Source organism: Sinocyclocheilus rhinocerous, unplaced genomic scaffold (assembly GCF_001515625.1).
Source record: "Sinocyclocheilus rhinocerous isolate Xijiao unplaced genomic scaffold, SAMN03320098_v1.1 scaffold1655, whole genome shotgun sequence".
NCBI classification, from domain to species: domain Eukaryota; kingdom Metazoa; phylum Chordata; class Actinopteri; order Cypriniformes; family Cyprinidae; genus Sinocyclocheilus; species Sinocyclocheilus rhinocerous.
The window spans coordinates 1,501,102-1,521,719 of NW_015655597.1; the positions used below are offsets into that span (position 1 = coordinate 1,501,102).

Below are 20,618 nucleotides of genomic sequence, written 5' to 3' on the forward strand. Positions count from 1 at the left end.
TTGAATGAAAAAACTTTATGGACAACACAAAGAAAAATGCAGAATAATAAATTATTGAAATAATAATTTCAGAATAAAATTCTACATTTATAAAATGTTGTATTCACTTCTATGTATCAAGAAATTTATACGTAATATTACAATACAAAAAATGCTGTCATGGGGACTTTTATATGGCTTTAATAAAATGAGCATGCGCAGGCAGGCCTAATGCTTTTTAGACTTGATATTGACGTCGTGTGTTTGGCGTTCATACTTATCAACAGCGATTTAGGTAAGTACTTTTAATATTTAAATAATAATATTGTTTATATTGTGCGGTTTGTATTGATTTTGTCAAGCTGATTACATATTTTAATTCTCTGTTTTATGAAGACCGAACATCATGCAGTTGTTTGTTCGTGGCCAGACTTTGCACTCTGTTCATCTGAATGGCTCAGAGACTGTTGCCCATATCAAGGTTTTTTTTTTTCTTTTCTGATAGCCCACATTTTTATTTATCGTTAATTTAGAAAAACTTGAATGCGAAAAGGGAATTATTTCTTTATTATTGTCATTAACTACTTGTTTTTCAGGCTCAGATCGAAGCTTTGGAGGGTCTGGCCTGTGATGATCAGGTCATATCTCTCTGCGGGGTTCCTCTTGAGGATGAGACACTGATCTGTCAGTCTGGGATTGAGGAGTTCAACACTCTTGAGGTCTCATCGAGGCTGTTAGGAGGTAAAGATCAACTTTACTGCACTCTGCTTGTGACTATTTATCATGCCATTGTTGTACAAGATGGAATATCTGATGAATTACATTGTTTTAAACTTCTTTTGTGCTGAAAATAGAAGTATAAATATTCATTTTTGAGTAACTGGCTACATTATAATGCATTATCTTGGTTTGGACATTTTCATAAACATAACTTTTGGTTCCCAACTAAAGGCAAAGTCCACGGTTCCCTGGCTAGAGCAGGCAAAGTCAGAGGACAAACTCCCAAGGTGAGATACATGTCAACGATGTTCATATCACATAATATATATATTTTTTAAATAATCATTTTGGGCATGTACTGGTTTATTGATGTTGTGCACTGATATTGATCGTTTCAGGTGGACAAGCAAGAGAAGAAAAAGAAAAAGACCGGCAGGGCAAAGAGAAGAATTCAGTACAATCGGCGCTTTGTAAATGTCGTCCCAACGTTTGGCAAAAAGAAAGGGCCAAATGCCAACTCATAATTTGCTCTTCAAAATGACTGTCAATGTTCACTGCATTATTTGGCTGACCACTTGGACATTGCTGATGGGTGGAAAAATGTAATACAAAAGCCAGCTGATTCATGAAAACTAATTATTTTGGGCACTTTATGTGCTATAATGATGTGTAAAGTATGTCATTATTAGACACTGAATCACTTTGGTGAAAGAAAGATTTTGTAAGTTGCAAATAAAAACATTTAATGAAATATGATTGAATCATGTGTCATTACATTCTCACAGTTATTTGAATTTGATAACTCTGCCAGTGTGGCTTTGATGAATCATTCAAAAGTCCTTGTCAATATAGGAAGACCAAATGGAAAGTTATGCTATTCTGGTCTTCTTTCCCACTGGATCAAAGATCACCACGAGGCCCCAGGCAGCCAAACCTAAGGAAAGAGTAGATCAGTGTCAGTTCTGATTTCATGTCTCATAACACAGAGTGCACGAATGAGCTCACCTGCAGCAAACATCATCTGAACCACTGTGCCCATAGATGCGGGTCCACCTAGACGCATGACTTTCTGCGCTTGCATGCCCACATATCCCCCTGAAGCCAGCAGCCCCCCTCCAGAGAGGACTCGACAGCTCCAGCAGTCCCCCAACAGCGGTTTTCCAGTCGCCTGCGACGTGACCGGAATCGACTTCTCCGGTAGCGGTTGTGGATTGGACATGTTCAGGTTAAAGTGTCTTATCCAAGCGGATAAAAGTGTCAACGTTCCCTAGTACTGGTCTCTGTTGTTTTTAACAAGGGGTACTGCCTGTTTTCCAAATAATTTGGCAACATCATTAATGTCCATACAGAGAACTGTCCACCAACTCCATCGCTATAAGCGAATTGTGTGAGAAATATCAGTGTAACAATGACCTCAAACACCGGAAGCATTTAGCGGCAGTGTTGTTTTTGCACTCGTGCAAGTCATCGCTGTGCATGTTGCGCAGACGCGATTACAGAGCGGCAACACTCATCAAGCTTATTCAAGATCGGAATGTATACTTTATTAGAAAATTGCTAAATATTAGTAAAACACACAAAACACGTTTAAAGTTTTATTTGCGATACAATCGCCATAAATATGTATATAAATAGACAAACAATTTTAACTGTGAAGCAACAATGCTTTCAAACTTCTTATCCAAGGTTGTGGTCCATTTTGGACCAGCCACAAACCAGCTACTAGCAGGTAACGACAGCTTGTTTTTTTATTTTTTGGAACATGGTCCGAAACACAGCTACCATTTTAAGATTAATTTCCAGCAATGGAAACACGAGCAAAGCAAAACTGACAGAACATGCCATTCATGGCAATGTCCATCAAGTGATCAATATATGACATGGAGCATTTTCAGATCATTTATTTTTAAATATGTCACTGGCTTCATATTTCTCCTCCCCATGCATTTACAGATTGCTAGTGGCAAGTGAAAGTCTGATATCTGTGAAAACACATTCTATCATTTCTGCCCCCCGAATCCACGTGCAACATTATCATTCGTCTCAGCAGCATCCTTTAAAACTTGAAGCATGAGAGCATTTCTCTTTCTGGTCTCCTCCATTCGGACAGGGTTGGCCTCTGGCAGATTCTGAAAAAAAATAAATGAAGAGACGGATCAGGGGCATGTGGCATAAACTGCTTAGACTAGTCTTAAAAAGTTAGTCATCTAATTTATTTTCTTCAAGACTGGTCATAACTTTTTTTTAAAGTCAGTTACAAAAAGGTAGACTGGGTCTAATGTGAATCCAAAAAGTAAGACTGATTACCCACTGGCTAACTGCTAGTTGGTCAAACTAGTTTGTAATACACAAACTATGTTTATGCAACTGGCCCCAGAACACAACTCTGATCAGCTGTTATTTTTTATAACATTCCTCGGCGATGTGTGAGCCATTACGGAAAAAATAACATGTGTATTGTGATCCATGTCAACGGCATTCAATGCAACAGAACAATAACAATAACAATTAATGTAGTTCTCTCACTGCTATTAACCAAGAGGCGTAAAATTTGACCAGAGGGAGTAATCATCACAATCAGTGCGTATAAAACACGATCCCGATTAAATTAATTCGTTAATAATAGATCGTGTAAAACGTTCATTATAAAACTGAATTGTTGACAAACAATGACACGAGTCGTTCGTGCTTGTCATAGTCGTGAAAACAACGCCCCACGTTTATGCAAGTTAATCATAACAGGTTTATGTTTCTCATTTATAAAACTGCAATGTTTCAGTACCTTTAATATTTCCCTTTTCCTCTCCTCTCCAGGTGAAATTACGGCCCACATTCCGTAGCCCATAGCGACAAGCCCGACCACCCCGATCGAGGCCAGGAGGGTCCTCATTCTGCTCATGGTGTACACGAGCTCTCCGCGAGCACGTCCAACGCAATAATTATCCGCGTGGTATAAATGATCAGCTCCCCCAGGTCGCGGGAAAAGCTAGGTCAGTATACAACACACCGCACACTCTCACAGTTGACACGATGCAGTGGATTGTGGGAGTTCTATTATACAACTTTTTAACCGGTTACTGGCAGATTGGTCAGTATGATTAAGCAAACGGACAGGTGACATGTTCTTATAAGTGCTGCATATTAGCCTGTAGTCGCACTTTCTTCATAACAAAGGAGGTGCTTCACTTTAAGTAAATGTTGATATTCAGCCTTATAAGAGGTCAAACTTAATATAAGAGCTGTTTTAGTTTCCAATCTTTTTTTTTTCTTTTCTGTTAACACAACAGTGAAAATGTCTGTATAAATAAAACTTTGAAACGATGCGATATAAAGCGATATAAACTTCATTAACATCTAAATAAATAGACAACAAACGAATAAATAAATATTAAATAGAAAAACAATGTCAGAACGGTTAATAGCATTGCCATGTTTTTCTAAATTAAGTTACAAGTAGGGGATTTATTATTATGGGATGGTTTGCAGTTATTGATAATATATTCCCATAAATTAAATAAAGTTGTTTTGATCATTTAATTTTGTTTGATTTATGTATTCATTCATTCATTCATTCATTTTTTACAGAATGGAAAATGAATGAAACAAGAATGGAATGATAATGGTTTGGAAAGGATCCAAATAATGTTCCTTCTTGGGTTTCACACAAGTTGTTGCATTTTTTGTAATGGGTAAAGTCATCCACAACAGGATTGCTCACAAAATACTGAATGCAGCATAATATAACATGTCTGGTTAAAAGCACAATAATATATTTTTTATATGTATATAATATCAATTCAATATTATGTGAAAACAATCAGTTGTTAAATAAGGGGTTGTATGACATAAAAAAAATTAGTTCACCCAAAATTGAAAATGTCCTCCCCCTCAGGCCATCCAGCATGTAGATGAGTTTGTTTCTTCATTGGAACTGATTTGGAGAAATTTAGCATTACATCACATGCTCACCAATGGATCATGTGCAGTGAATGGGTGCCGTCAGAATAAGAGTCCAAACAGCTGATAAAAACATCACAATAATCCACAAGAAATGTAAGTAATCCGCAGGCTGTGCGTTTGTAATGAGCAAATCCAGTGAAAGTAGCTTCTCTGGTCCAGTTGCTTTCTCCAGTGAAAAAGTCATCTCATCTGAATTATGAGAGAAATATGCACAAATCAAGCGCCATTAACACGCAAAAACAGTCCTAAACAGTTCTAAACAAAATTGTTGGTGGATTTTGATGTGAGAGGGCAACAAGGGATGGATTATGGACCGGTATTTTGGCCAGAAGTGGCATTTTTAAGTTAAAAGATTTGTGATGATTACTTGTGGATTATTGTTATGTTTTAATCAGCTGTTTGGACTCTCATTCTGACGGCACCCATTCACTGCAGAGGATCCATTGGCGAGCAAGTGATGTAATGCTAAATTTCTCCAAATCTGTTCTGATGAAAAAACAAATTCATCTACATCATGGATGGCCTCCAAATTTTCAGCAAATTTTCATTATTGGATGAACAATTTCTTTAACTGTTGTATATAGTCAAGAAGGTCGAGAACTCTGACACAGGACAGGCAAAAATCTACATTTTATGCAGAGTGGATTCAGACATTTAGCTAGCTACTTTTCGTGCTAGGTTATCTGTATATTAGATAATAGTTATCTAATGGTTCTCACAAAAATGCATCTAATGCTTTAAAAAAGGGTCACTGACACCAAAATGTACACTATTTGTGGAATCTGCCACGATGAGGTAAAATGGGTCAGGTATTAAAGGCACAATATGTCATTTTTCGCCGCTAGAGGGCGCGTATTCAAAATAAACAAAGAGACAAAGGCGTAGTTTGATGACGCAGTGACTGAGTGTGGAATCATGGGAGTTGTCGTCTTCATCCCCACAGCCGATGCAATCCGACGGGACTCGGGCAGAAATCATGTTCATGGATGAGCTAATGATTTATTAACGTAGTAGAATGAAGCAGGGTGAGGCTGAAAGCCGTCGAAGCGAAACGAGGCCGCTGAACGAGCGTGACACACGGCTCGAAAGCAGCGGAGCTTTTATTATGCCACAGTCGACCGCTTCCGCTCCTTCCGGTCGTGCGTATGTGGGGAAAAAAAGCAGCACTGTTTTATCATACTAGATACATTTGAAAGTTCTGTTATAATGCTACTCTGTGCGGTCGTCACCGGTCTATTAAAACGCACAACATATTAAAGCGGCGTTGGTGTTTCCATGTTTTCGGAAATCGAGGGGTTGTGACGTCATTGACAGGCGACACAATGACACTATGGACACACTCCGTGTCACTAGTTAAAATTGCTTATTTCTCTGGATTTAAACATTCTTCGAAACATTTGGGATAATGTAAGTACACAAGTCAGCAAAATATATAACACTGTTCTAGTGGTTTTTGGATACTTTAATAAAAAAATCTTACATATTGTGCCTTTAATCATTGACTATATAACAGATCATTACTTCAACACCAATTATGAAAGCTGCTTTTTAAAATATTAGTCATTTTCAGGGTCAAATTAACGCATTCCAAAGCTGCACACTGACTAAATAAGCAAGACAGTAAAAAACACAACAGAACACAAAACAGCTGAAGTTAATTATACTGTCCACCAGATGGCTCTAACATACTTTCTGGTCTAAATGTAGCTTAAATAGTGTGTGTGTGTGTGACTCAGAGAAGGCTAGGTGGGTGTGCAGAAATCACATAAGTGCTGATATTGTGTGTCCATCAGTGTCAAGGTGGAAAATAGATAGCTGTAACGGAAGGTATACATTAGTGTCCCTTTAAGCGACATTTTCTCAGCCTGAGCACATGTAGAGCTTTGTTCATCCCTTATAAAACATTACCATGGCAACCCTAGTTTCTGCACAAACACCACAGTTGCTACAGCTAGAGTTACCTCAGTGCAACTAAAATAACCTGCTATTATCCATGACTGCCAGAAAGTAGACAAAGTCACACAATGATTCTAAAAGCCTCTTATAACGAAGAAGATGCCATATTCATTTATTATGGTTTTACAGCAAAAACACCCTGTATATCGTGTGGTATGAAAGTGATGCACAAAGTCAAACTGAAATGGATTGATCCAGTACATCAAAGCAGTCCTAAGGGATCCCCTTGAAGAAACTAATTTGCTGATAGGTTAAATTAATGATTATTCGCTCATGTAGGAAATTTAGTTTGGCATGTTTTAGTTTAGCTGGAAAGATTACTGCGATTTTTCTTTTCTTTTTTTTTATATAACTATTTATTAGGGGTATAATGGTACACAAATTGATGGTTCATTACGTACCTCGGTTTTTAAGTCACGGTTCGGTATGTTTTCAGTACAGCAGGAAGAACAACAAAATTTAAATGTTTTTTTTTTTTCTTTTTCTTTTTTAATGAAACCGTGATTAAACAAACTATGGCTCTGGTTTTAAATAAAAAATCTGGCATTAGCTGCAACCGGCTGCAAAAACATTTACAACAGCATGAATAGTAGTGTTGCAGTTTATGGTGCTTCCTCTTTGGGATGCAAAATATTTGAGCAAAAACTAGATTTTAGAATTAGAATTTAGAATTATGCTCACTTGTCGGAAAATAACTTTTTTTTTTCTAGATAAATTTCCTGATTTTACCCTCTCATCCCAGACACATTCAGAACCTTCAAGTAGATGTTGTGACCACACTACAGATTCCTTCACCCTTACAGTTCTGATTTCCAGACTGCTAAAGGTTTAAACTTCTGTGATGTTCTGAGGCAGAAAGCGAGATAATTTCTTCTGGCTGCGTTATTGCTTGAATATTTAATCGTTTCCTGCCTCTCGCACCCCCCACACCCCCTCCAAATCACTCAGTCTATAATGACACCTCTCACGCCAACCCCCTGGCTGCCTTTCCTCTCTGATTGCCACAGTAACGCTTGCAGATGCCTGCTCCTGTTGCCATGACACCCGTTTTTTCCCGAAGGTGCGCCACTGATCATTGAAGGAAATATTCATGTGCGTGTCTGTGTGTATGTAGACTGTGTGTAGTTTGCCTTCGATTTGCAGCGGTATATGCGTGATTATGGGTGTGCCTGTGCATTTTAAGAGGTAGTGCGCCCTGGTCTGCTCTATTCTATATATTTTTTTATTTACAAAGTGCTTTCATAATGTTCTCGACAGCGTTTAATACCCCTCAACACCTGTGTGGTCCTGTGTGATATTTCACAGCAGCGTGTCCAGTATGAATGCTAATCATGGCTCTGATGGCGTTGGGAACTAGAGCCCACTGACAGTCCTCAGCGGAATTTCAAACACTAATTCACACTTACAATTTGCGTATGTGTTGTTGTACATAAATAATCTGTGGGAAGGGGAAACGCGTGAGCGTGTGTGTGTTTGGATACCTGAATGTCTGCACTTCCCAAATGCAGAGAATGTCAGTTATAATCGCATTATTAGTAAAACAATGTAAAACAAGTGCATACGTGCATAAACTTCTGCTTTATGCAAAACTGACCTTTCCATCTTGAGCTTAAGCAGGAACATTGAGTGCTGTTTATAGTCTATTTATTCTGAGTAGCCTATACACCAAAACATAAATTAAAGCTAATGAATAAATTGCTTTTTTTTGTGTGTGTTTTTTTTTTTAGTAATTTGAGTTTTAGTAGGGTTCGGTAAAGAATGGCAAAAGGCTTTCTGGGATACTCGATTATGATTGGTCAATCACACGTTTGCTGTCAAAATAAAAATTTATTTATTTACTTTTTATTTTTTACATAATAATTGATTAATAGTTGTTTTTGTACTTACTAATGTGTTCATTAATCCAATTAATTTTAAAATAATGACTATTTATTGCTTAATTTATTAATTTGAAATCCTCCTTGGTGTACCTTAAGGACTTACTTGTAAATGTAAGCTTGCTTATTTTTGCCATTGCCAAAAAATAAAAAATAAGATAAATAAAATAAAATAAAGTATATAGTATGAACTATATAAAACATGCTAATAAATTGAAAGTGCTGCAGGTAAGCAAAGCAGTATGTTTCTGAAAGTAATTTTGCATGGTGGTGCTTTATTGAAAGCTAAACAGCTTATGGAATAATCAATTCTGATTGGTCAACCACAGGTCTGCCATTAAATCATTTTGCACAATGACCGCTAAATAAATGGTAATAAAAGGCAAATGGTAGTTCCATGTGTCTTGTATCACTATGCACTGTAATTTTAATTAATTATTGAAAAACTATTTTAATGTATTTATTCATTTAATGTACTTTTTTGTATTTTTAATACAATATGGTTTTCAAGGTCTTACATGTAATTTCCTATGATGCCATTTATTTTTGTAAAAAAAAAGTATCTCATGCGTTCTATATACACTGTGTGTGTTTGTGTGTGTGTGTGTGTGTGTGTGTGTGTGTGTGTGTGGATGGATGTATTATCACATAATGTATTCTACCTGTTCACTAAGTCCTATTTGTGCTGATAAAAGCAATCTCAGGTGACTTTTTGTCTAGTGTCCAAAGCATCTCTAAACTATCTTTATTCTCTCAACCCCATTATCATTCTAACTTTTAGTTCTCACCCACTGTTCTAATTTGAAGTTCTTTTTACCCTAACTTTAAACCTAATCTTAATTCTGATAAGGTTCACCCGTACTGAGATTTGCGCCGATGCATAATTCATGTCTCCCACTGTCCTTCTTAATGTTCTGTCAGTCATTTCATCATATTGTGGAAATGACTCTTCCAATTTTAGGGAGATGTTCTCATGCATTCAACAGCACCGACAGGCTTTCTAGACATCAGACCAAATTATGCCATTTGCTGTTGATTCATTATTGACAAAAGGCATCTTAAGTGGTATAAAGAATTAAATTGCTGATCCTACAACATTTCATTTCCTTCAGATGGAAAACCTTGGTGATTTGAAAAGCAGCTCTTCAAAAAGAGAACCATTTCTATACAAGTGTAGCTGTCTCAGTCTCTCTCTCTCTCTCTCTCTCTTTGTGTGTGTGTGTCTATATGTACCAGCAGCATGTCTGTGGCTCACTCATGTTTCAAACTTATCAATTGTAACCAGTTTCCATAGCAACATCTCTCAAGAGGTGAATAGAGAGTGAGAGAAAGAGCAGAAAGAGAAATAGACGTTGGCAATGGAGTGTGTGTGATTACATGCATGTTTCTGCATGCGTTGCACATTAACTACACTCTGCTGCTCTTTGATAAAATTTATGTTTAAAAAAACAGATTTTTTTTTGCTACAATTTTTATGTTATTTATTTATCTGTACTCTGTTCTATTTTCCTGCTCCATTTTCATACCAAATTGCTTTTCAAAGCTTTGGCAAATGTTTCAGCTGTGCGGCCATGCACAGAAAACCTATTTTGGACAGGCTTTTTGGTTTTGATTTTCAGCAAGCAAGAGAGAGAGAGAGAGAGAGAGAGAGAGACAACCTAACATAACCATGCATTTCATTCTTTTTTGAATAGAGAGTGAGAGAAAGAGCAGAAAGAGAAATAGACTTTGGCAATGGATTGTGTGTGATTACATGCATGTTTCTGCATGCGTTGCACATTAACTACACTCTGCTGCTCTTTGATAAAATTTATGTTTAAAAAAACAGATTTTTTTTTGCTACAATTTTTATGTTATTTATTTATCTGTACTCTGTTCTATTTTCCTGCTCCATTTTCATACCAAATTGCTTTTCAAAGCTTTGGCAAATGTTTCAGCTGTGCGGCCATGCACAGAAAACCTATTTTGGACAGGCTTTTTGGTTTTGATTTTCAGCAAGCAAGAGAGAGAGAGAGAGAGAGAGCGACAACCTAACATAACCATGCATTTCATTCTTTTTGTGTCTCCATGGCAACCAAACTGTGTTAGCCTCTTATTGACTCCAGTGCACTCACACTTTCTCTCTCTCCTTTTCATTATCAGTCTTTCACATTTACTTTTACTTGAGACTTGCAAGAATGTGCTCAAATTCTTTATAAACTTTCTCTTGGCCTTCATCATTTGCCTCAATCATTTTTATTCTTATCACAGTTTCATCCCTTTTCAATTTACTTATTTCTTTTTTGCCAGAATTCAATTACCACCTTTTGCAGACCAGCTTATTTTTAATAAAAAAATACCCTTTCTCATTTCAACATTTGTAAAGATTGCAACATGTTGTAGTTGATCAAGTTATACTAGCGCTCAAAAGTTTGGGGTTGGTAAGATTTTTAAATGTTTTTGAAAGCAGTCTCGTATGCTCACCAAGGCTGCATTTATTTGACAGTAATACTGTGAAATATTATAACAAATTAAAACAACCGTTATATATTTAAAAAATGTATTCCTTTTATGGCAAAGCTAAATTTTCAGCATCATTACTCCAATCTTCAGTGTCACATCATGATCCTTCAGAAATTTTTCTAATACGCTAATTTGCTGCTAAAAAAAACATTTCTTACTATTATCAATGTTGAAAATAGTTGTGCTGCCTAATATTTTTGTAAAAAATGGTCTTACATTTTTCGGTATTCTTTGATGAATAGAACAGCATCAAAATAGCAGCATTTCTTGAAATTATTATTATTATTTTTGTAAAACTTAAACTATAAAAGTCTTATGTCACTTTTGATCAATTTATTGCATCCTTGCTGAATAAAAGGTAAAAAAAAAAAAAAAAACTACAGACCCTTACATATATTTAAATGCAAATCAACAAACAAAGTTTTTTTGGCAACATTATTTTATTAGAACATGTGTAATTGCTTTTCGAGTATTTAAGATATTTGGTTGTATTCAACTGAATACAGACCACAAAGTTACCAAAGGTGCTGTAGCGTACATTAATGAATCATGTATAAAAGACATAATCATGCAGGTATTCTTAAATGTAGATACTGCATGTGAGCTAATATTAATCACAAAAAGACATTCAGTGATGACGTCTATAATGAAGACCCAGTCGGTTGTCTCTCGGCCCACATTCCTGTGCTAATAGTGATTGTCCAGGGTAGGCCTATGTATTCACATTTTTTAGGGTACATCAGGTCAAAGCCAAGATGGAAAGAAGACCCAGGAGTTCAAACCAGATAGGCTGTGTTGCTAAAAAAGCACTCAGATGTGTTGTTATTAAATTGCTCGCTTGTTGCACTGAAATTTTAAGTGTAATACAAAGCTGTTCTAGCTAGTGCACCAGCAGCTCAGGAGAGATATGCTCGGCCACTCTATTCATCTACAAAGCTAGAACTACACACAGCTTAGTTAAATAATCATTAATCTACTTGTTTAGCAGACTGATGGACACAGCACAACACAGGAACTCCAGGTGAGGCAAATTGAGAGGCACAGAACAGAGTGGCATTAAATGTTGTATATAGCCTTGACAACACAGAAGATTGCCTGAAAAGTTTGTATTTGATGTGAGACCGCCATTGTTGTCATGACAACATCATCAGTCTGTTGTCCAAAGCATCATCGGCGAACGTTTCCGACACCATCATCTGCATCACGGCCTGCTGTGTTCGGCTGTCTCTCGGACGTCAGCCCACTCAACGCAAATGAGTCTTCCTCTGTTGTTTGCTACAGTTCATCTGTTGGCATTCCAAAAATGCTTTTATGATTTGTCACAGTCTATCGAGTATTTGAACTCCGGCAGTGGTTGGGGTCAGATCTCTCTTCCCTCCGGTACGGCCCGTCCTGCATGCCCGTCTCAATTAAGAGTCTGCCGCTCTGCTTGACCGCTCATCCTCACCGCAGCCCATGATGGATGAACCCGGAACATGGGGTGTCAGTACTCAGATGTGATGCTGCTCAAACAGTTTCTCCGGTTTGTGATACTTATCTCATTGGTTGATTTGCTTTGAAATGTCTTTGTAAATGTCACCATCAAATTTGACGTAAAAATATACTTCTTGTGCGGTTGTTTAAGGACACTAATAGAACTACCCTGACCGAACTGCAACAACTGAGCCATGTATTCATAATTTAATCATTTATTATAGTGTACCTCTACATACAGGGTACATTTATCTACCACAAATACTGAAATAGCAAATACTTAGCAGTTATTAAATACTTTGACATAACAAGTTATCTGAAGAAAAAGACGTTGCAACAAAGTCCACGGTCTATTGATGTAAAATTCAAGGTAACATCCTGTAATGGCCTCAGTAGCACGTTATGTGTCTCTTCATAGACACTACGAACTATTCGTTGCAATGAGCAGCAGAAATTTTCAGCAGCCCTTGAGAAATTAAATGGTATTACAAAACATCTGCACTGCCTGAGCCTTTTGTTCACCATATTTCTCTCTGTCTATTGCACTCATTTTCTTTTGGTCCACCTCTCCACTTGTTATTTTTTTAATGGCAGTGATTGAGGCAGCTTTACATCGATGGCTTTAAATGCCTCCTTGAGCTTTTTCTACATCTGTCCATCATCCATCCCCACCCAGGAGATCTGAGGAGGAGCTGAACAAGGTTTGTGGATGAGGGAGAGGAGAGCGCGACATAGTTCGGTCTTTATTCTGCCGTTTTTCTCCTTTCTTTCGTAATCGTCTGTCCTTCATTTGATCACTTAGAAGCTGACCAAAGCATACACCATACTGCAAAAGAGACAGAGAGAGAGAAATTAATTAAGAGAGATATACTAAACAAACTTTCACCATCTACTTCAAATTAAGAAAGACATTCTAAGAAAAAGTCAGTGTTCAGTGTCACGTGATCCTTCAGAAATCATTCTAATATGCTGATTTTGTGGTCAAGAAACATTTCTATTATGTGCCGCTGAATTTTTTTGTTTCTTTCATTTCTTATTTTACGTTTCTTTTGTAGAAGTTTGAGAAGCCCATTGTTCCTCTCAGATAATGAAGTAGGTAATAGTAATGCCATCAATAAAATCCAAACATAAGATCATGTCTAAATGGGTAGATGATACATGAATGAGAAGGGTTTACCTGTACAGATAGTAGAAAAAGGACAGAAGGTAGAAGCCTAGCTTGCACCAGGACTCCTTTTGGCAGTAATTCAGAATGTCTGCATTCATCACACTCACTGGATCATACATAACCTCAGACCCATCTGCAGGACGGTGGAAAAACCTGAGGGAGAAAAAAAGAGAGAGGGGGAATTGCTATATAGACCCATTTTAAAATTTCAATGAAGTAGATGTGAGGGAAAGTTTGTACCTCCAGAGGTGATAGAGGAGCAGGGGGATGTTAAGGCTCAGAGTTACCCACTCTCCTGCACACATGAACATCAGACAGAACAGGCCGTGGATGGAATACTCTGGAACCACCAGCTGGGGGAAAAAACAGAGTTAGGGATAATTTCAAGTATTCGTCATGTTTGTAAGCATGAATTCAAATATTCGTCATAAGTATCTTTCGCCCATTCAATTCTGACTCTTAATGTGTGTGTGAAAAATGGAATACATGAGTGTGCCTCCAAGTACAGAGCAATAAAAAGAGGGGCGAGAAATGAAAAGAGGTAGAATGATAGCACTTTCAGGAAGACAGGATGTAGATAATTTTGTGGTTCTTTGGGAGATACAGAATGTTTTAACACCAGGGTTTTCAATCAGGGGTCCGGTGACCAATATTCTGGGGTTTATGGGAAGGTATTTAAAACTGCATTGTCATGACATTTCTAGCTATTAAAGTATGGATGCATGACACACTAAGTTTGGGGTCACCAAGATGTTTTTTTTAAAGGGGTCATATGATGTTGCTAAAAAGAACATTATTTTGTGTATTTGGTCACTTATTATTGTTTCTCCTCTATGCCTGGCCTTTCTGAAACGCGTCGATTTTTACAAAGCTCATCTGTCTGAAAAGCAAGGTGTGCTCTGATTGGCCAGCTATCCAGAGCATTGTGATTGGCCGAATACCTCAAGCGTGTGACGGAAATGTTAAGCCCCTTACGATACCACCAGGCATGACGAAGCGGATATCATCCTCTTTTGGAAGGCCAACCAAAATAGTTTCGCTTTCACAACGAAACACAGCGTCTTTACGACATGGCAGCGGCGACAACAACAATACTACAGCGAGAATAAAAGTTACGCCTTCTTTCTTTGCGTGAACATTTGGGCGGCGTTATGCAAATCTTCCCACATCGTGACATAGACATGTGGGGGCGTGTTAGAACGAGCCGTTTTAGGTAGGCGTGGTTGACTCTTAACTTTTATAAAGAATATCTCTTTGGATTTGAGACTTTAGTCTTTGTAACTTTACAGATCTTCTTTATGCACCAAGAGCATGTAACACTCCAAAGAGAAAGGAAAAATTGAAATCGCATCATATGACCCCTTTAAAGAAGTCTCTTGCTCTCATCAAGGCTTCTATCTTGTTTTTCAGTGTCACATGATCCTTCAGAAATCATTCTAACATGCTGATTTGCTGCTCAAGAAACATTATTTTTGTGGAAACCGTGATACATTTTTTCTAGGATTCTAGAAAGCTGATCAACTGAATGCATCCTTGCCGAATAAAAGTACTAATTTCTTTCAAAAAATGAAAAATATTTCCACTGACCCCAAGCATTTGAATGATAGTGTACATCAGCGCTTTATTAATTATCAGCTGATATTAGACATTTTATAATGTATTTGAATATTCATTTTTTATACTGTGTACTATAATGTTGTGATGCGTAAATGCACCGGCAGCATTTAAAAAAGTTAATTTTAATTTAATTTTATTTATTTTAAATTTTTTGCCAAATAAGGGTATCAGCAATTGTATCACAACTGTACAATCAATGCATCTCTACTAGCTGTTTTAAGGGCTTCTCTTGCATGTCCTCCCCACTTTATATATGCTTACACTCGACTTGATCTGCCACAATTTCACTCACCCTTCGGAGGAGGTTGCAGATTCTTTCGATGTTCAATATTCTTTCCCTCTGAGGAAAAGCAGAAGAAGGCAATCAAATTTTTAATGGATGCATGTTTCTGCGTGTGTGTTCACATATGTGCATGTATGCCGTCTCAATGTCTCTGAAACCTGCTGTTCACAGTTGGGAGAGTGATGCCGAGTAGTTTGTGCTGTGTGAAAGGAATCGTGATCTAAGAAAAGCCTTACCGCTCTGGTGGGGTTGCTCTGATCGATGGGATTTTTGAAGTCTGTGCGCAGCTCATCAAAAGCAATAATCTTGAGAAGAGACAAACAGAATTCGTGTTTCATGAGCATTTAAACAAAACCACTGGAGATTTTGGAGGTTAGAGACGATGTAGGATGATTGTGCCATCTGTGGCCTTTTTATCTTTAACTTTTCACATTCTCTAGCCATTCCTACAGCTTCAAGCTATGTTCTCCCCTCCTTCCTTTTCCCCTTATAGATCCATATCTCCTGCCATCCCCTCACTTCGTCCTCTGTAAACAGATGCAGTTGCCATGGTGATCGAATGAGCCCCTAAGCAGGCATCATGGTTGCTATAGAAGTGAGTTCACATTCTTATTGGCTGAGAGCCATACAAAGATAGGGGGAGAAGGAGAGGAAAGGGGGATGGGGTGTCAGAACCAAATTACGGTTTGATAAGCATTCTCAATAACATGGTTTCTCGCCGGCATGCTCTCATACGCAGACTCTCAGCCTCCCCCACTCTCTGTCTCCATACTCTCTCCATCTCTCATACATTTACACACACACTCAAACCAAATGACTCATGTTTAGAATCTCTCCCACTCCTGGCATTAGTCAATGCTCAGTCATTTCAAGTCTGTTTCTTAATGGCCTTTTGAACGTCTTACAAGTAAGGTCTGCAGTCTAATGCCGATCTGAAAATATCCCTGACTTCTGGTTTGGCATTCAGGGCTTGTGTTTTAGGTGTTGAAACCTCTGCTCTCTAGTGTTTTAGTGTTTCAGACAGATTTTAACAGTTCAGGGCCATTGTGTTTGTCTGCTGTTACCTTTTGCGAGAATGCCGCCTCTAATATGAAGAATACAGATGACGTAGTCCCTGGCGGCGACTGTGCAAATTTCATTTGTGATTCTACAGACAGTGGGCTGGCACAGAACAACCAGTAGAGTTCAAATGAGCTGTTGACCTCTTCCTCTTCAGCGGTCTCTCTCTCTGTGTTTGTGTGCATTGGTGAATCTCACTAAAACATATCTAAGTCACATTACACCTCAAAATGAAAAGAAGAAAAAGAAGAAATTATATATTTTTTTAATTAAAATGAATTAATATTTTTGAACCCACAACCAGAGGATAAGCAATTTGGAGAGTAGATGGATGGATAATATTTTTGAAATATACATTATTTTTGAATTATATATATTAATATTATTGTAACATAATTTTCATGACATTTTCCCCTTGAATTTTCCTTGCCGTAAAGCATCTAGACATTCGTTTTTGTGTTTTTTAAATTCCTATTATTTTCAATGGTGATTTTCATTATATTGTCATTACTGAAATAGTTTTTTTTTACTCAATTACTGTAATAGAACTTTTTGTAAAATTAAAACTTCCAAAGTTAAAGGCAATACAACAAATACTACCATGATGTACAATGACGTATAAATAAATTTTTAAAGCACATATTTTTGTATATATATTATATATAAATTATTATATATATTTATACAGTATGGAGAATTAATGTGCTTAATTGCTAAATGAAACTAAATATGTGATTTAAAAGTAATGTGCTTAATATCTCAAATAATGGTCCTAAAAATATCCTTCATTTTCAAAGTAAAATATAATTTCTTAATTTTTTTTCCAGGTGTAATCATTCTTAAGGTTTTGTGAGATTCACATTTACATTATTGACTGTATGTATGTGTGCGTTTGTGTGCAGACTGTGCACATACACACAGGTAGGCTCCCACCTCTTTCCTCCGTTTTTTCTTCTGTATCCATCTACTTGTTCTGTAAATCATCAATCATCCATGACTCAGAATGTCTGCTCTATTAATAACTGCCGCGATTTGTATTCACCTCAAGGATAAGGCCTCTTGTTAAGGGCAGGGGAGACAGCTTGGACAGACACACACCAGTCTCTGCGCTCAAAAAACTGGCACGAACACACACACGCATACACACACACATTCACACTCACGCAGTCAGACACTTGGCAATGACATGGATTCCAATGCCAATTGAAATGGAAGTGTGACAGTGTTACAGGTAACAGGAACTCGTACAAATTCACATTCACTCAGTAAGGTCTAAAACTACAGACGTACCTGCCAGATGACGAAGAAGATGAGGGCAGCGCACAACACGAGTGTTAACATGTAGCAAAAGGCCGCAAAGGTGAAGGCCATGGCTGTGCCAGCCAGCCTGACGGTGATCTGGGTCGAGAGAGGGCGAGGGGGAGTTTTCCCCTGCTCTCTCTCTCTGTCTGTCTTTACACTCTCACCACCTTCAAGGAAGTTACAAAGCACTTCCCTCTTCTTCTGTCTCTCCTCTTAAAGCTTGCGGTCCAGCTTAGGATGAAGTTGGGATAGAATTAGAGAGGAATCCTCTTGGTCTGGAGCTGCAGATATGAGGCGTCTGGCTGGTTATCCGCCTCCGCTGGCTGGAGCGTCTTGTAACGTGTGGCTGGACAGTGTGTATTTGTGTGTAATTCTTCCTCTCTGTCCACCCAAGATAACTGCTAGAGCTGTTTCCTCTTTTCAGTCTCTCTGCCGTCTCCCCTGTTCCTTCACTTGCTCTCCTTCTCCCTCTCTGTCTTTCTCTCTGATTGGCAGAAGGGGGTTTGTATGTATGTGGAGAATCGCTCCCCTCCCCCGGCTCTAAGATTAGTGCTGCACACTGGGTCCACACACCTTATTTACAGCAGAACACCTTAAAAAATATCTTGTGGGCACATCAGAGGATGAATGTCCTTGGTATACATTCTGAAAAACAGACATTGATTCGAGTTACACTCTTAAAAATAAAGCTTCCAAATGGGAGTTTTTGCAGTGATGCCATAGCAGAACCATTTTTGGTTCCCCAACGAACCTTTCAGTGAACAGTTCTTAAAAGAACCATTTTTTTAAAGTGTGAAGAATATTTTGATAATCTTTATTATAAAAAGCCTTTGTGCAATGGAAAAGTTCATAGATGTTAAAGGTTCTGCATGAAACCATCGATGCCAATGAAGAAACTTTATATTTAAGAGTGTCTAAAGTAATGGATGAATGTGTTTGGCCCTAACTCGATGAATGATTGTTGAACAGTAATTACAATTAGACACATTTTAACTGCCATAGTGTTGTCATTTTAAACAATAACTGGGCACATTTGTAGATCTAATCGACAGGTCTTGATCTATATCCTCTCTTAGAATGAAAAATAATTGATCAGTTTTAAGTGCTGATAATTTGGTATTATGGATAATAACATGAACACATTAATGACAATGTAATCTTAATAAAAATTTAAAATGACTCCTTTAGATGGAATTTGTGGCTTCAAAATGAGTCATTGAGACTGTAAGTGTAAACAAAAAAAAATTATTTTTACAAAAAAAATCTTTGTTTGAGTAGCTTGCTTAGTACGGATTTGTAGCAAAAAAATATATATTTTTTTACGATTATATATTGAACTTATTATCCAAAGAAATCTATACAAGGCTTTGCAGACGTGCATTTCCAAGACACTATTGCATTTATTTAAAAATTTTACTGGTGGCTTTGGCTAATGCAAAAAAAAAAAGTAAAATGTGCCAATTTTTGCATTTGCAGCTGTGCATGAATCCATAACAACACTGTAATGGTGTTCAATCCTTCTAAACAGTGAAAACATGAATAAACAAAGACGTTCAAAATGACCGTGAAGAATGGTTAAATAAGTTAGCTGTGGTACATGACAGAATGAAAGAACAAGAGCATTTACCTGTGTTTTCTGAAGCAGCGGCGCAAGTCTGTCTATGTCTGTCCTCTCTCCCTTCAGTTTCCTCTCATCAATCTGGGTCGACACCATGTCAGAAATCTCTGGTCTGCTTTGCTCTGGGTGTCAGTGTCGGTCCCATCACAGCCTCTCATTGGCTGCTGGGTGCTCTGCGACCAGGTATGAAACAGCAGAAAGAAGCAAAACATGCATGAATGTGCTGGCCATATTTTTCTGTTTTATCTCATGCTTTTGATCCCGCGCAGCTTTCTGAAGTCTGACACTTAATTAACTTAGCGTTCTTCTCTTTTCCCCCCTCCATTTGCCTTACCCATTTATCCTCCGCTTTCTCTCGCTCTCATTCCTTCTCTGCCATTCTCAGTTTTTTACGAATTCAAGCATTCCCTGCTGGTATTTGATCTCAAAAACAGAACCAATGGAAAAGCCCTTCTCTCTCATCCACATCTCATTGATTAGAATTAAAATGTGATGTTATATTACCTCTGATCGCAGTGCTCAACTACATTCAACAGTCTTCCCTTCCTCCGTCCCTCTATTTTCTGCCCTACTCTCTCATTCCCTGGAGAGATATGAGGGGGCAGAGGAAGCTTTTCTTCTTTGGCTTCCCTTGTTTGTCTCTCACTCTCTCTCTCTGTCCCTCCCTCTTTTATTTTCTTACTGTCTCTCTCTCATACAATGTTACCTTCTTGATGAAAGTGCGTCTCTGTCACTGCAGGAGAGATGAAGTAAGGTTTGATTCTATCTTTTTCTTTTTAGTCAAATCTGCAGTCATGTCTTCAAAGATCATGAGTAGAAGAGAGTTATTTTTTTCATTCACAATCTGTTTTTTTCATTTTTTTCACTCTAAAAATTTTGTGAAATTCCATGGTTTTATGATAAATAAAACCATGAAATAATAAATAAAAAGTAATAATAGGTTAAAAAGATAAAAACTTGTTAGTGTACAAATATCTCCAGTAAGACAAAAATGTAGTATTTAGAGTTTAACATAAATTATGCTTATTCACATTTCAAAAAATTTTTTTTAAATTCCATGATATGTTCCATTATATTATTTTTATAATTATTATATTGTATTCA

General features: G+C 37.5%; 4 protein-coding genes across 5 annotated transcripts; 1 reads left to right on the top strand and 3 right to left on the bottom strand.

Moving 5' to 3' along the window:
* Nucleotides 1-195: 195 nt before the first annotated feature.
* On the top strand, nucleotides 196-1,450 carry faub (FAU ubiquitin like and ribosomal protein S30 fusion b). Its single transcript, XM_016525984.1, has 5 exons — nucleotides 196-274; nucleotides 376-460; nucleotides 576-720; nucleotides 931-986; nucleotides 1,098-1,450. Exons 2-5 carry the CDS (start codon nucleotides 386-388, stop codon nucleotides 1,221-1,223), a joined length of 402 nt encoding a protein of 133 aa, XP_016381470.1. The 5' UTR covers nucleotides 196-274; nucleotides 376-385; the 3' UTR covers nucleotides 1,224-1,450.
* A 97-nt stretch (nucleotides 1,451-1,547) lies between these two features.
* Nucleotides 1,548-2,113, bottom strand: dmac1 (distal membrane arm assembly complex 1). The gene is made up of 2 exons (XM_016525986.1): nucleotides 1,705-2,113; nucleotides 1,548-1,633 (listed from the first exon to the last, which is right to left on the bottom strand). Exons 1-2 carry the CDS (start codon nucleotides 1,916-1,918, stop codon nucleotides 1,569-1,571), a joined length of 279 nt encoding a protein of 92 aa, XP_016381472.1. The 5' UTR covers nucleotides 1,919-2,113; the 3' UTR covers nucleotides 1,548-1,568.
* Nucleotides 2,114-2,585: 472 nt separating this feature from the next.
* Nucleotides 2,586-3,783, bottom strand: uqcc3 (ubiquinol-cytochrome c reductase complex assembly factor 3). The gene is made up of 2 exons (XM_016526023.1): nucleotides 3,482-3,783; nucleotides 2,586-2,828 (listed from the first exon to the last, which is right to left on the bottom strand). The coding sequence occupies exons 1-2, from the start codon at nucleotides 3,596-3,598 to the stop codon at nucleotides 2,700-2,702; spliced, it is 246 nt and encodes an 81-aa protein (XP_016381509.1). The 5' UTR covers nucleotides 3,599-3,783; the 3' UTR covers nucleotides 2,586-2,699.
* Nucleotides 3,784-11,449: 7,666 nt separating this feature from the next.
* Nucleotides 11,450-20,093, bottom strand: LOC107718764 (protein cornichon homolog 2-like). Of its 2 annotated transcripts, none has more exons than XM_016525987.1 (8): nucleotides 20,019-20,093; nucleotides 19,524-19,687; nucleotides 17,885-18,541; nucleotides 15,772-15,840; nucleotides 15,545-15,592; nucleotides 13,876-13,988; nucleotides 13,645-13,788; nucleotides 11,450-13,293 (listed from the first exon to the last, which is right to left on the bottom strand). In XM_016525987.1, exons 3-8 carry the CDS (start codon nucleotides 17,963-17,965, stop codon nucleotides 13,266-13,268), a joined length of 483 nt encoding a protein of 160 aa, XP_016381473.1. In that variant the 5' UTR covers nucleotides 17,966-18,541; nucleotides 19,524-19,687; nucleotides 20,019-20,093; the 3' UTR covers nucleotides 11,450-13,265. The 2 variants fall into 2 exon arrangements, with proteins under 2 accessions (XP_016381473.1, XP_016381474.1); XM_016525988.1 differs by lacking the exon at nucleotides 20,019-20,093 and adding an exon at nucleotides 19,849-19,955.
* Nucleotides 20,094-20,618: the final 525 nt, after the last annotated feature.